This window comes from Heterodontus francisci, chromosome 3 (genome assembly GCF_036365525.1).
Source record: "Heterodontus francisci isolate sHetFra1 chromosome 3, sHetFra1.hap1, whole genome shotgun sequence".
Lineage (NCBI taxonomy): Eukaryota > Metazoa > Chordata > Chondrichthyes > Heterodontiformes > Heterodontidae > Heterodontus > Heterodontus francisci.
The window spans coordinates 203,752,014-203,764,645 of record NC_090373.1 but is presented as its reverse complement, the minus strand read 5'-3'; the positions used below and the strand labels follow the sequence as shown (position 1 = coordinate 203,764,645).

The following is a 12,632-nucleotide window of genomic DNA, read 5'->3' as shown; positions in this document are numbered from 1 at the left end:
TTATATCTACTTTTTAGTTTTTTGCAATTTTTTTCTATTTTTCTGCAGACGAACTTACACGAAGTACTAAAAAAACTGGACAAAATTATTAAACACTTATTTTCTGAGCTTACACTAACCACTACAAGTATTGGAGGCAAAAGAACAACACCTCCTTCCTTTTCTGCATTGAATTCCTATTCTTACCAAATTCCGAACTTTCTGATGAAAGGTCACAGACCTGAAAATAGACCTGAAACGTTAACTCTGTTTTTCTCTCCACAGATGCTGCCTCACCTGCTGAGCATTTCCAGCATTTTCTGTTTTTGTTTCAGATTTCCAGCATCCACAGTATTTTGCTTTTGTGTTGTCCCAACTTTCATAGTTTGTTCATGATGCACTCTGTTTACGATCACACTGTACCTTGTCATATACACTCCTTCCAAGATCAATATATCCTTTTGAATGTGCGGTGTCTAAAACTGTATACAGTACACCCGATGTGGTCTCACCAGGGCTTTGTATAGCTGCAGCAAAGCTTCCTCCCATTTATATTCTACAGCCCCAGTTAGGCTTTTTTTTGTACTGACTACTACATTTCAGTGTTCTGTGAACATGGTTCCCTTAATATCTTTGGATCTCCTCAGGTTCAACAATATCCTTTAGGGAAGGAATCTGCTGTCATTACCCAGCCTGGCCTATATGTGACTCCAGAACCCTCGTAAAGTGGTTGATTTTTAATCTCTGGATTAGTCATCATGCCATGGGCCAGTGAGTACAGAAATAGGAAGACAGAGCTGATGAATACATGGCTGGAGAGTTGGTGCAGGAGGGAGGGCTTTAGATTCGTGCAGCAGTGTACCACTTCTGGTGGAGATGGGACCTGGACAACCTGGACAGGTTGCACCGGAACAGGACCTGGACCATTATCCTCGCAGGCGATTTTGCTACTGCTGTTGGGGACAGTTTAATTTAGCTTGGCAAGGGGATGAGAACCTAAGAATAGTTTCAGAAGGGAGAGAAAAAGAGTTGGAAATGGAGGGAAGAAAATTAGTAAGCGTGTTTGAAAGGCAGAGGAAACAAAAGCGAGAAAATAGACAACAAGGGAGTACTAAATTGTATATATTTCAATGCAAGAAGTCGAGGGAATAAGGCAGATGAGCTGAGAGCAGAGACTGACGCATGGGAGTATGATATTATTGCTATTACTAAGAAATGGCTGAAAGAATGGCAGTAATGGGAGCTCAACATTCCTGGTTACAGAGATAAAAGAAGTGGGGGGGGGGCAGGGCTTGTAATATGAATTAAAGAAACAATTATAGCTGTGAAGAGGGATGCTATGGTAGAAGGAGCATCCAATGAGGTCATATGGGTTGAACTGGGGAACAAAAAAGGGGTAATCACACTACTGAGAGTGTACTATAGACCCCCAAGCAGTCAGAGAGACACAGAAGAGCAAATATGTAGGCAAATCTCTGAGAAGTGCAAAAACAATGGGCAGTAATAGTAGGGGATTTCAACTATGCTAATATTAACTGGGATAGAATTAGTGAAAGGCACAGAGGGAGCAGAATTCTTAAAATGTATTCAGGAGAATGTTTTTAGCCAGAACCTAGCAAGAGAGGGGGCGGTTCTGGACTTAGATATAGGGAATGAAGCTGGGCAGGTGGAAGGGGTATCAGTTGAGGAGCATTTTATTGGAAATGATCATAATTCACTTCGAGTTAGGGTTGTTATGGTAAAGGGCAAAGATAGAGCAGGATTAAAGGTTCTCAATTGGCGAGAAGCAGAGATGTAAATTAGCTGAAGTGGACTGGAAACTCCTATTTTTTCTATGTTTCTAAGACAGGAAGCTAGGAAAAGGTGGGGAGGGGAGCTCTGTTGATTAATGATGATGTTAGCACAATAGAGAGGGATGACCTAAGTTCAGGAAACTGGGATGTAGAAACGCTTTGGGTCGTGATGAGAAATAATAAAAGCAAGAAGTCATTGGTGGGCGTGCTATACAGTAACCACACAGTAGGATGGGGTATAAAGGAATAAATAATGGGAGCTTGTCAGCAAGGTACGATGATAATCATAGGGGATTTTAATCTACATATAGACTGGAAAAATTAGATGGGCAAAGGTAGCCTAGATCAGGAGTTCATAGAGTATTTTCAGGATAGTTTCTTAGCATGTCTGGAGCCAACCAGAGAGCAGGCTATACTAGAAATAAAAACAAGAAATGCTGGAAATACTCAGCAGGTCTAGCAGCATCTGTGGAGAGAAAAGCAGAGTTAACGTTTCAGGTCAGTGACCCTTCTTCAGAATTTATACTAGACCTGGTATTGTGCAATGAGATAGAATTAGTTCATGACATCATAGTGAATATGCCCCTAGGAAACAGTGATCATAATATGATTGAATTTTACATTCAGTTTGAGAGAGAGAGAAGAGTGGGTCAAAGTGGGTATTTTAAACTTAAATAAGGGTAATTATGAGGGCATGAAAGCAGAGCGAGCAAAAGTGAACTGGAAAAGTAGGTTAATGTATAGGTCAGTTGAAGACATTTAAGGGGATATTTCAGAATACTCAGTATAGATCCATTCCAACGAGAAAGAAAAATTCCAAGGGGAAGACCCACCTTCCGTGGTTAACTAAAACAGTTGAAGATAGTATCAAACGTTAAGAAAAAGCATATAATTGCACAAAGTTGGGTGGCAGGTCAGAAGATTGGACAGAATATAAAAAGCAGCAAAGAATGACCAAAAGATTAATAAGGAGGGAAGAATTAGAGTATGAGAGAAGGTTGTATAGATATATAAAAACAGATAGTAAGAGTTTCTTTAGATATTTACAAAAGAAAAGAGTTAGCAAAGTTAGTGTTGGTCCTATAGAAAGTGAGTCTGTGGAATTAATATAGGAAAATAAGGAAATGGCACAATTGAATAGATATTTTGCATTGGGCTGTATCATCGAGGAATACAAATAATGTCCCAGAAATAGCTGTAAATCAGGAAACGGAGGTAGGGAGGAACTCAAGAAAATTACAATCACCAGGGAAGTAGTACTGAGCAAATTGTAGCAGCTGCGGGCTGACAAGTCCTCGGGACCTGAAGGACTTCATCCTTGGGTCTTAAAAGAAGTGGCTAGTGAGATAGTTTATGTAAAAACAAGAAATGCTGGAAATACTGGAAATATTGGAGTTTTGGCATGGATAGAAGATTGGCTAGCCAACAGGATACAGAGAGTAGACATAAATGGGTCATTTTCTGGTTGGTAAGATCTAACGAGTGGTGTGCCACAGGGATCAGTGCTGGGGCCTCAAGTTTTACAATTTATGTAAATGACTTGGATGAAGGGACCGAAGGTGTGTTTGCTAAATTTGCTGATGACACAAAGATAGGTAGGAAAGTAAATTGTGAAGAGGACATAAGGAGGCTACAAAGGGATATAGTTAGGTTAAGTGAGTGGGCAAATATCTGGCAAATCGAGTCTAATGTGGGAAAATTTGAAATTGTCCATTTTGGCAGGAAGAATAAAAAATAAGCATATAAATCTAAATGGGGAGAGGATTGCAGAGCTCTGAGATGCAGAGGAATCTGGGTGTCCAATTGGATGAATCACAAAAGGTTAGTATGCAGGTACAGCAAGTGATTAGGAAAGCTAATAGAATGTTATCATTTATTGCAAGGGGAATTGAATACAAACGTAGGAAGGTTATGCTTCATAGCTTCACAGGGCATCGTTGAGACCACGTGGATTATTGTGTACAAAATTCTTTTCCTCAAAAGGTGGTGGAAGCAAAATCTTTGAATATTTTTAAGGCAGAGGTAGTTAGATTCTTGATGAGCAAAGGGGGTGAAAGGTTATTGGGGATTGGCGTGAATGTGGAGTTAAGGTTACAATAAGATGAGTCATGATCTTGTTGAATGGCAGAGCAGGCTCGAGGGACTGAGTGACTGAATTAGTGTCCTAATTCATATGTTCATCTGTTCGTATGTTTGTAAAATTGTGTGGGAGGCCAGATGGTGCCGTTCCCGTCGCCTTCCAGCCCCTGCTACAATTTTATGAGTGATGGGAGAGGTGACAAGCAGCCTGCCCATCCCAGGCCGATTGAGGCTCTTTAGTGGCCAGTTAATTGGGACTTAAGTGCCTTCTCCTGCCAGCAGTGGGTGGGCACTTTGTCAGCTGTGGAGGCCACCCAGCAATACAAGACAGCCTCCTTGTGGGCCTGAGGGGGGGACCCTCCTGATTGAGCACCCTGTGCCCCACACATGTCCCCTCAAGCAGCACCTGCTGCCCCTGCTGGTGCACCTCCCGCCACCATCCTTATTGATCCACCGTCCCCCCCCCCAACTCTGGGGCCCAGCCGATGCCCAAAACCCCACTTACCTTTCTGATCCTCCTGAAGCTCAGTACAGTCCCAGCAGTGGCCATCGCTGCTGGGACTGAGGAACTGCCAACCCCCAATTGGCCAGTAACTCCTGAAAGTGAGACTTCCTGCCTCAGAGGGGCAGAAGTCCACCCAAGGCCAATTAAGGGCCTGGGAGACGTAAAATCTCTGTGTGGCTCCCAGGCTCAACAGAGGCGGACTCATCCCCGACTGTTAAGGCAGTTGGTAGGACCTCCACCCTGATGTAAAATCCCAGCCCAAAACTCTGGGAGTCCTGCCATATTTGGACACGAATGGTGGAAGACAGTTAAACAACTAACTGAAGGAGGAGGCTCCTAAAACATCCCAATGATAGGGCAGCTCAGCACGTCAATGCAATAGACTTGACTGATACATTTGCAACTATATTCAGCCAGAAGTGTCAAGTGGATGATCCATCTGGAGGCCCCCACCATCACAGATGCCAGTCTTCAGCCAATTTGATTCACACCACGTGATATCAAGAAATGGCTAACGGCATTGACAGCAACAAAGCTATGGGCAGATACAAAAGTAATAAAAACAAGAAATGCTGGAAATGCAGGTCTGGCAGCATCTGTGTAGAGAGAAGCAATGTTAACGTTTCAGGTCAGTGACCCTTCTTCAGAACTAGCAAATATTAGAAATGTAAAAGGTTATAAGCAAGTAAAGCAGGGGTGGGGCAAGAGATAACAAAGGAGAAGGTGCAAATAGGACAAGGTCACAGAATAGCTAACCAGAAGGTCGTGGAGCAAAGGCAAACAATATGTTAATAGTGTGTTGAAAGACAAAGCATTAGTACCGATAGGGTGTTAATGGACTGAAAATTGAACAGCCGCAAGTACAAATATGAAAAAAAACAGTTGGTAAGCAAACTGAACAAACTAAGATGAAATAAAATAAAATAAACACAAAAAAAAATTTTAAATGGAAAAAGAAAAAAATAACTAAAAATAAAAGTAAAATTGGGGACCCAAGATGCTCTGAAATTATTGAACTCAATGTTCAGTCCGGCAGGCTGTAGTGTGTCTAATCGGTAAATGAGATGCTGTTCCTTGAGCTTGCAGTGCAGCAATCCCAGGACAGAGATGTGATGAGAGCAGGGAGGGCTGTTGAAATGGCAAGCAACCGGAAGCTCGGGGTCCTGCTTGCGGACTGTGCGGAGGTGTTCCACAAAGTGGTCACCCAGTCTACGTTTGGTCTCCCCAATGTAAAGGAGACCACATTGTGAGCAGCGAATACAGTATACTACATTGAAAGAAGTACAAGTAAATCGCTGCTTCACTTGAAAGGAGTGTTTGGGGTCTGGGATAATGAGGAGAGAGGAGGTAAATGGGCAGGTAGTACTCCTCCTGCGATTGCAGAGGAAGGTGCCATGGGAAGGGGAGGAGGTGATGGGGGTAATGGAGGAGTGGACCAGGGTGTCACGGAGGGAACGATCCCTTCGGAATGCTGACAGGGGAAGGGAGGGAAAGATGCATTTGGTAGTGGCATCACGCTGGAGGTGGCGGAAATGGCGGAGGATGATCCTTTGGATATAGAGGCTGATGGGGTGGAAAGTGAGGACAAGGGGAACCCTGTCGCAGTTCTGGGAGGGAGGGGAAGAGGTGAGGGTAGAGGTGCGAGAAGTGGGCCGGACACGGTTGAGGACCCTGTCAACCACAGTGGGAGGGAATCCTTGGTTGAGGAAAAAGGAAGACATATCAGAAGCGCTGTCATGGAAGGTAGCATAATCAGAGTAGATGCGTCGGAGATGCAGAAACTGGGAGACATATACAACATCCTGGCTGTAGTACCGAAGACTTGTGCTTCAGAACTAGCCAGACCCCTAGCCAAACCGTTCCAGTCTAGATATAATAGTGGCATCTACCCGTCAATGTGAAAAATTGCCCAGATATGTCCGGTCCACAAAAAGCAGAAAAAGTCTAGCACAGCCAATTACCACCCTATCAGTCTACTTTCAATTATCAGCAAAGTGATTGATGGTATCACAGACAGTGCTATCACTGACTTCCATCTGGAAGTCCATATAAAACTCATCCACTATCGGCACTCAGCCCCAGACCTTGTTACAGCTTTAATCCAAACATGGACAAAAGAGCTGATCTCCATTGGTGAGGTGAGAGTGACTGCCCTTGACGTCAAGTCAGCATTTGACCGAGTGTGGCATCAAGGAGCCTTAGCAAAATTGAAGTCAATGGGAATCAGGGGGAAATCTCTCCATTGGTTGGAGTCATACCTAGCACAAAGGAAGATGGTTGTGGTTGTTGGACGTCAATCATCTCAGCCCCGGGACATCACTGCAGGAATTCCTCATTGTCGTGCCCTGGGTCCAAGCACCTTCAGCTGTTTCATCAATGACCTTCCCTTGATCATAAGATCTGAAGCGGGGATGTTTGTTGATTATTGTTTAGTTTTCTCAGATACTGAAGCAGTCTGTGCCCACACGCGGTAAGACCTGGACAACTTAGGTTGGGCTGATAAGTGCCAAGTAACATTCGCATCACACAAGTATTAGGCAATGACCATCTCCAACAAAAGAGAATTTAACCATGTCCCCTTGACATTCAATAGCATTACCATCACTCACTGCCCCAACCATTAACATCCTAGGTGTTACCATTGACCAGAAACTCAACTGCACTAAATATAAGAGCAGGTCAGAGGCTGGGAATTCTGCAGCGAGTAACTCACCTCCTGACTCGCCAAAGCCTGTCCACCATCTACATGGCATAAGTCAGGAGTGTGATGGAATACTCTCCACTTTCCTGGATGAGAGCAGCTCCAACAACACTCAAGAAGCTCAACACCATCCAGGACAAAGCAGCCACTTGATCGGCAACCCATCCACCACCTTAAACGCTCACTCCCTCCACCATTGGCCCACAGTTGCAGCTGTGTGTACCATCTACAAGATGTATTGCAGCAACTCGCCAAGCCTCCTTCCGAAGCCACAACCTCTACCACCTAGAAGAACAAGTACTCCCCAAAGCCACATACTATTCTGACTTGGAACTATATTGCCTTTCCTTCAGTGTTGCTGGGAGAAATCCTGGAACTCACTGCCCAAAAGCACTTTGAGTGTACCTGCACCACATGGACTGCAGCTGTTGAATTAGGTGGTTTACCACCATTTTCTTAAGTGTAATTAGGGATTGTCAACTAATGTTGGCCTTGTCAACAATGCTCACACCTCATGAATGAATAATTAAAAAAAATCTCCTAATCAGATCAATAATTTGCCTCTTATTCCATGAGCTTTAATTTTAGCTGACAGTCTCTTACATGGAACCTTATCAAATGCCATCTGGCAGTCCATATAAACCTCACCATAGAAATCCTCTGTTTACTATTCAGTTACTTTCTCAAAAAAGTCAGTTAGTTATTTTTTAGATATGACCTACACTTTACAAATCTATGTTGGCTTTCCCGAATCAACTCAAATTTCGCTCAAGTGCTCAGTCACTCTCCCCTTAATTGTGGATTCCTATTACTTTGCCACATAGAATAACAGGTCTATAATTTTGTGGTTACTCTCTCACGCCTTCCTGAAATAATCAAATTAAATGTGATATTTTGCAAACCAAAGGAACAATTCCTGAACTAAGACAACTTTGGAAGATTACTTTGTTATCTTCAACACTTACTACATCTTCAATTTCCTTACCTAAGTCTTTAAAACTCTATGGTGGAAATCGTCTGGTCCTTGGGATTTAGTGCCATTCTTTTTTCTAATACTTTTTATTGTTTACGTTAACTTCAGTGAGTTCCAGTGCTTGATTTATTACTAATTTCCCTGGAATGGAATTCGTCTACTGGAGTGGCTCATTTCAGATAATGCTGCTAATGTTTGCTGTGGGTCTGATCGAATATTTGAATCCCAAGAGTTTGCTCACAACTGACATTTTATTAACTGGTTGAAAGTTACCTTGTTTATCCTCTTTTCCCTTCTTGAAAAAGGTGTTATTTTGGCTACTTTCCGTTCCCTTAATACAATTTAGTTATGTAACATGGATTTAATAATTGTGGCTTGAGTCCCTGCTATTTCCCCCTGACTTCCTTTAACAGCCTTTAAATTAATTTATCTTCTGGCCATTGCATTTGTTAAACAATAAACACCGCTTACAAAAAACACATTGCTCTTACAGGATGCCACAATGTGATTGTCATTTTCCCTGTTATTAATTTAATGGCAAATTGTGTGTTTGGTGCAGGTGCTACATCACTTTAGCTCAAGCTTTGTGGATGCATATGGGAGCTGCTCCTGCTGGACCTGCTGGTACTGGCAAAACAGAGACTGTGAAGGATATGGGCAAAGCTCTTGGAAAATATGTTGTTGTATTCAATTGTTCAGATCAAATGGATTTCAGAGGATTAGGGAGAATCTACAAAGGTAACAGTATATGAAAAAGCAAAAGTGAGTTGTCAAATGTAAAGTGAAGGCCATGTAACCATAAGAACATAAGAAATAGGAGCAGGAATAGGCTGTATGGACCCTCAAGCTGACACTGCCATTTCATAAAATCATGGTTGATCCTTGACCTCAACTCCACTCTCCTACCCAATTCCCATATTTCTCATCGCAATCTAATGTGTCCGTCCCTTATCCTGGGACTACACCTCCTAGTTCTAGTCTCTCTGGCAAGGGGAAGCAGTCTTTCAGCATCTACCCTTATTATCTGATATGTTTCAATGAGATTACCTCTCATTCTTCTAAACTCCAGAGAGGATGGGCCCATTCTACTCAATCACTCCTCATAGTGCAATCCTTTCATCCCAGAATTCTCCTGCATTACCAACCTGCTGGTAAATGCAGCTTTATTGTGCATTTCTATGACATATAATTAAAGTTTAAGATAGATTTCTTTATGGGAAACAAAATTTTATACTCACATTTGTGGTTATATATTTAAATGGCAAAACAGTATGTAAAAATACCCTTTCCTACATCAGAAATAATATGGAGACTGATTTTACCTTACTTTGCTGCTAGGGAATTCTCATTTCTCCACTGCACAAAGGTTAGGAGAATGGGTGGAGAACTGTGAAAAATTGAACTTCTGGAGTCTCCATGGGGAAAGGACAGAGCTAGGCCATCACACTGAGTTGAGAATGGATTCTCTGCTTCTCACTCATTTTCCTAGGAAAATATTCATTTGATACTCTAGCGTAAATGTATTCAGAAAAATGGTTCTAGGTTCAGCCTCTAGACACTTGCTAACCCGAGAGTCTGTCAGGATCCTGGGGGCAAGACTAAATTTTTATTTTTCTCCACACATTACCTCCCCTAACTGCTTGCATGCAGTCAGAGTCTCCTTGCTGCAAATCTCTATCAGCAGTCAAAAGTCCTTGATGTTGCAGTGCTCTCAGCTATCCTGCACCCCCCACCTCGAATTTCTGCAGGAGCTAGACCCTGCCAGGGATGAGTTTGCACTGGTGATGATCCTGATCCATGTCATTAGCCTGGGAGTGGAAATACCAATTCTCTATAGCCTAAACAGCAGCAATGCACTTTGAATGTATCTGCACCCCGAGATCCCTTTGCTCCTTTACCTCATTTAGTTAGTTATTTCCAAGGAGTATGGGGTGTTTGTATTCTTTCTACCAAAATGCACAACCTCACATTCATCTGTATTGAAATTCATTTGCCAATTACATACCCATTCTCCAAGTTTATTAAAATCTTCTTGTACTTTGTTGCAGTTGTCCTCAATTTAACTATACTGCCCAATTTGGTGTCATCTGCAGATTTTGAAATTCTGCTTCCGATTCCTGAGTCCAAATCATTTATGTAAATATAATAAAATAAAAATGATGTTATGAAATGCACTAGAATAGCACAGGTATACTGTCCCTCCAGAATTTGTTCCCTTCCTTTGAAAGCCTCACGTCACCTTTTTATTCCCAATGAAATCAGGTGCCCAGAACTCACTTTCTACTGCCAAATGGCTTTCCAGCTGCTCAAAGGATTTTGATCCTCCTAGTATTTTCTAAATTTTTCCAGTTCTGATGAAGGGTCACAGACCTGAAAACATTAACTCTGTTTCTCTCTACACAGATGCTGCCAGACCTGCTGAGTATTTCCGCACACACTGCTCTCGTTTCAGAGTTTCAGCACCCGCAGTATTTTGTTCTTTTATTGCTGTTATTTTTGCTGTGATCATTTCAAAATGCTGTAAACAGCTAAATTCAAATGAAATAACCAGATGGAATGTCAATTAATTGATTAAAAGCTTTTACTGATGAGTAATTAGTTACTAAATTTGGTTAACTGAATTTTAAAATTAATTTTAAACTGTAGTGTTTGGTGTTTTACATTTTTTTAGGTTTGGCACAGTCTGGATCTTGGGGCTGCTTTGATGAATTTAATCGAATTGAGCTGCCTGTATTATCTGTAGCAGCGCAACAAATTTATATTATTCTCATGGCAAGGAAAGAAAGGAAGAAAGTATTTATCTTCACTGATGGAGATAGCGTGTCACTTAATCCAGAGTTTGGCATATTTATCACAATGGTAAGTAAGTGAAAGGGAAGTTGAAATGCTGAAACATGATACAGCTTAAATAAGTTTTCTTTGCTTTGTCTTTTTGGGATAGATCTTGACCTTGTATGACAGTGTAAAACAGGTGATGGCAAGCTGGCAGCTTGTTTTATATCTCCCAAATCTTCACTTACCTTCACTCAAAGGCTTGTGAATCTTTGGAATTCTCTATACCAACAAGCTATGGATGCTCACTCATACGGCTGGATAAGAAAAATGGCAGCCCGCGCACTGTGACCTTTCTCGTGGCGGCCCATGTTAATGACCCGGTCAGCCTGCTCGCCCCCAATCATGTGGAGGGGACAGGCTGTTCGACATCGGCAATGGTGCCAGCAGCCTGTGTGCAGGCGCAGGTGCCATTTTAAAGGGCAGCTGGCTACTTTAAATTTTTAATGTTATACACCCTCCACTGCATTGATTAAAAATATGCTGCCCCTTACCACCCCCCAATAACAATTAAATTCATTATTTGCCCTCTCACCCCCAAAACACCTTCCACACTTGACCTTCACCCCACAAACTGAACAAAGTGCACAGATGACCCTTTCCCACCATCCCCTGCACTAATGATATAAATTTGACCCCCTTCTCCCTCCCACTCCCCCCGCACTAAAAATCTTAAGATTCCCCCTTCCCCACCACTGCGGCGCTTGCTTTCTCCAGCCCGGAAAGTGAAGGCGCATGAGTATCGGCTGCCATTCAGAAGATTGTGGCACGACCGTAAGAATGCAGGTAAGTTTATTTAAATGTATGCATTCTGGTCATTTAAATATTCAAAGCCAGGTCCCATTGCCCAGTGGCCGGGGTGGGGGGCCGCCATAGAGCCTTGCCGCCGTTAGGAAGATCGGGCCCAGCTCTCCTGGCGTCAGGCTCCATGGCGGGCTGCTTCCAGAACGATCATTCGTTCCCCACCCGCCCCCCCACCCCAGCCATGTCAGGAGCTCTATAAAATCCCAGCCCTAGAGTCTGTTCAAAACAAAGGTCGATAGATTTTTGGGTACTAGGGGAATTAAGGGAAATGGGGATGTGCGGGAAGGTGGAGTTGAGGTAGAAGATCAACCATGACCTTGGCAAAGTAGGTTCCAAAGGCCAAATTTCTTACACCAACTCTAGTTTTTATGGTCAGTTCCATTCGCAATCCTTCAGAAAATAAAGCAGTTTCTGCCGCATGCATCAAGACTAACATTCAGGTTTGGGCTGACAGGTAGCAAGTAACATTCATTCCACATAAGTGCCAAGCAATGACCATCTCCAATAAGAAACAGTCTAGCCACCCTACACTCCTTTCTCTTCCCCAACTTGAATGGCCCCCTGTACCTCAGTGCTGTGATCGTTTGCTCATCCTCTCCGCTCTTGTCCACATAGGCTGCCAGAACTTCATACTTGTTTGACAAGTGCAAGGACTGAGGCTTCTCCTATGCTACCTTCTGGATCCCTAATCCTGCCTCATTCGTAATCACACCCTCCTGTCCCTGATCACACACCAAATCTGAAGTACATAACCTAAGGGGTGTGACTGCCTCCTGGAACAAAATTTCTAGCTAATTTTTTCCCTCCCTGATGCATCACAGTGTCCAAAGTGTGGATTCCAGCTCATCAACTCCTCAGGCTGTGGACACTTACTACAAATGTGGCTGTTGTGGATCACAATGACGTCCACCAGTTCCCACATATTACAGCTGCAACACATCACCTGCCCTGGCATCTCTGTTATAT

At 42.9% G+C, this 12,632-nt stretch overlaps 1 protein-coding gene across 1 annotated transcript in view; it reads left to right on the top strand.

Annotated features, from left to right (window-relative positions):
- Positions 1 to 12,632, top strand: part of LOC137367180 (dynein axonemal heavy chain 8-like) — a 2,531,605-nt gene that overhangs the window by 1,253,577 nt on the left and 1,265,396 nt on the right. The window contains exons 116-117 of the mRNA XM_068028616.1: positions 8,590 to 8,768; positions 10,702 to 10,889. Of these exons, the coding sequence (XP_067884717.1) occupies positions 8,590 to 8,768; positions 10,702 to 10,889 (367 nt within the window). The remainder of the gene's footprint in view (positions 1 to 8,589; positions 8,769 to 10,701; positions 10,890 to 12,632) is intronic.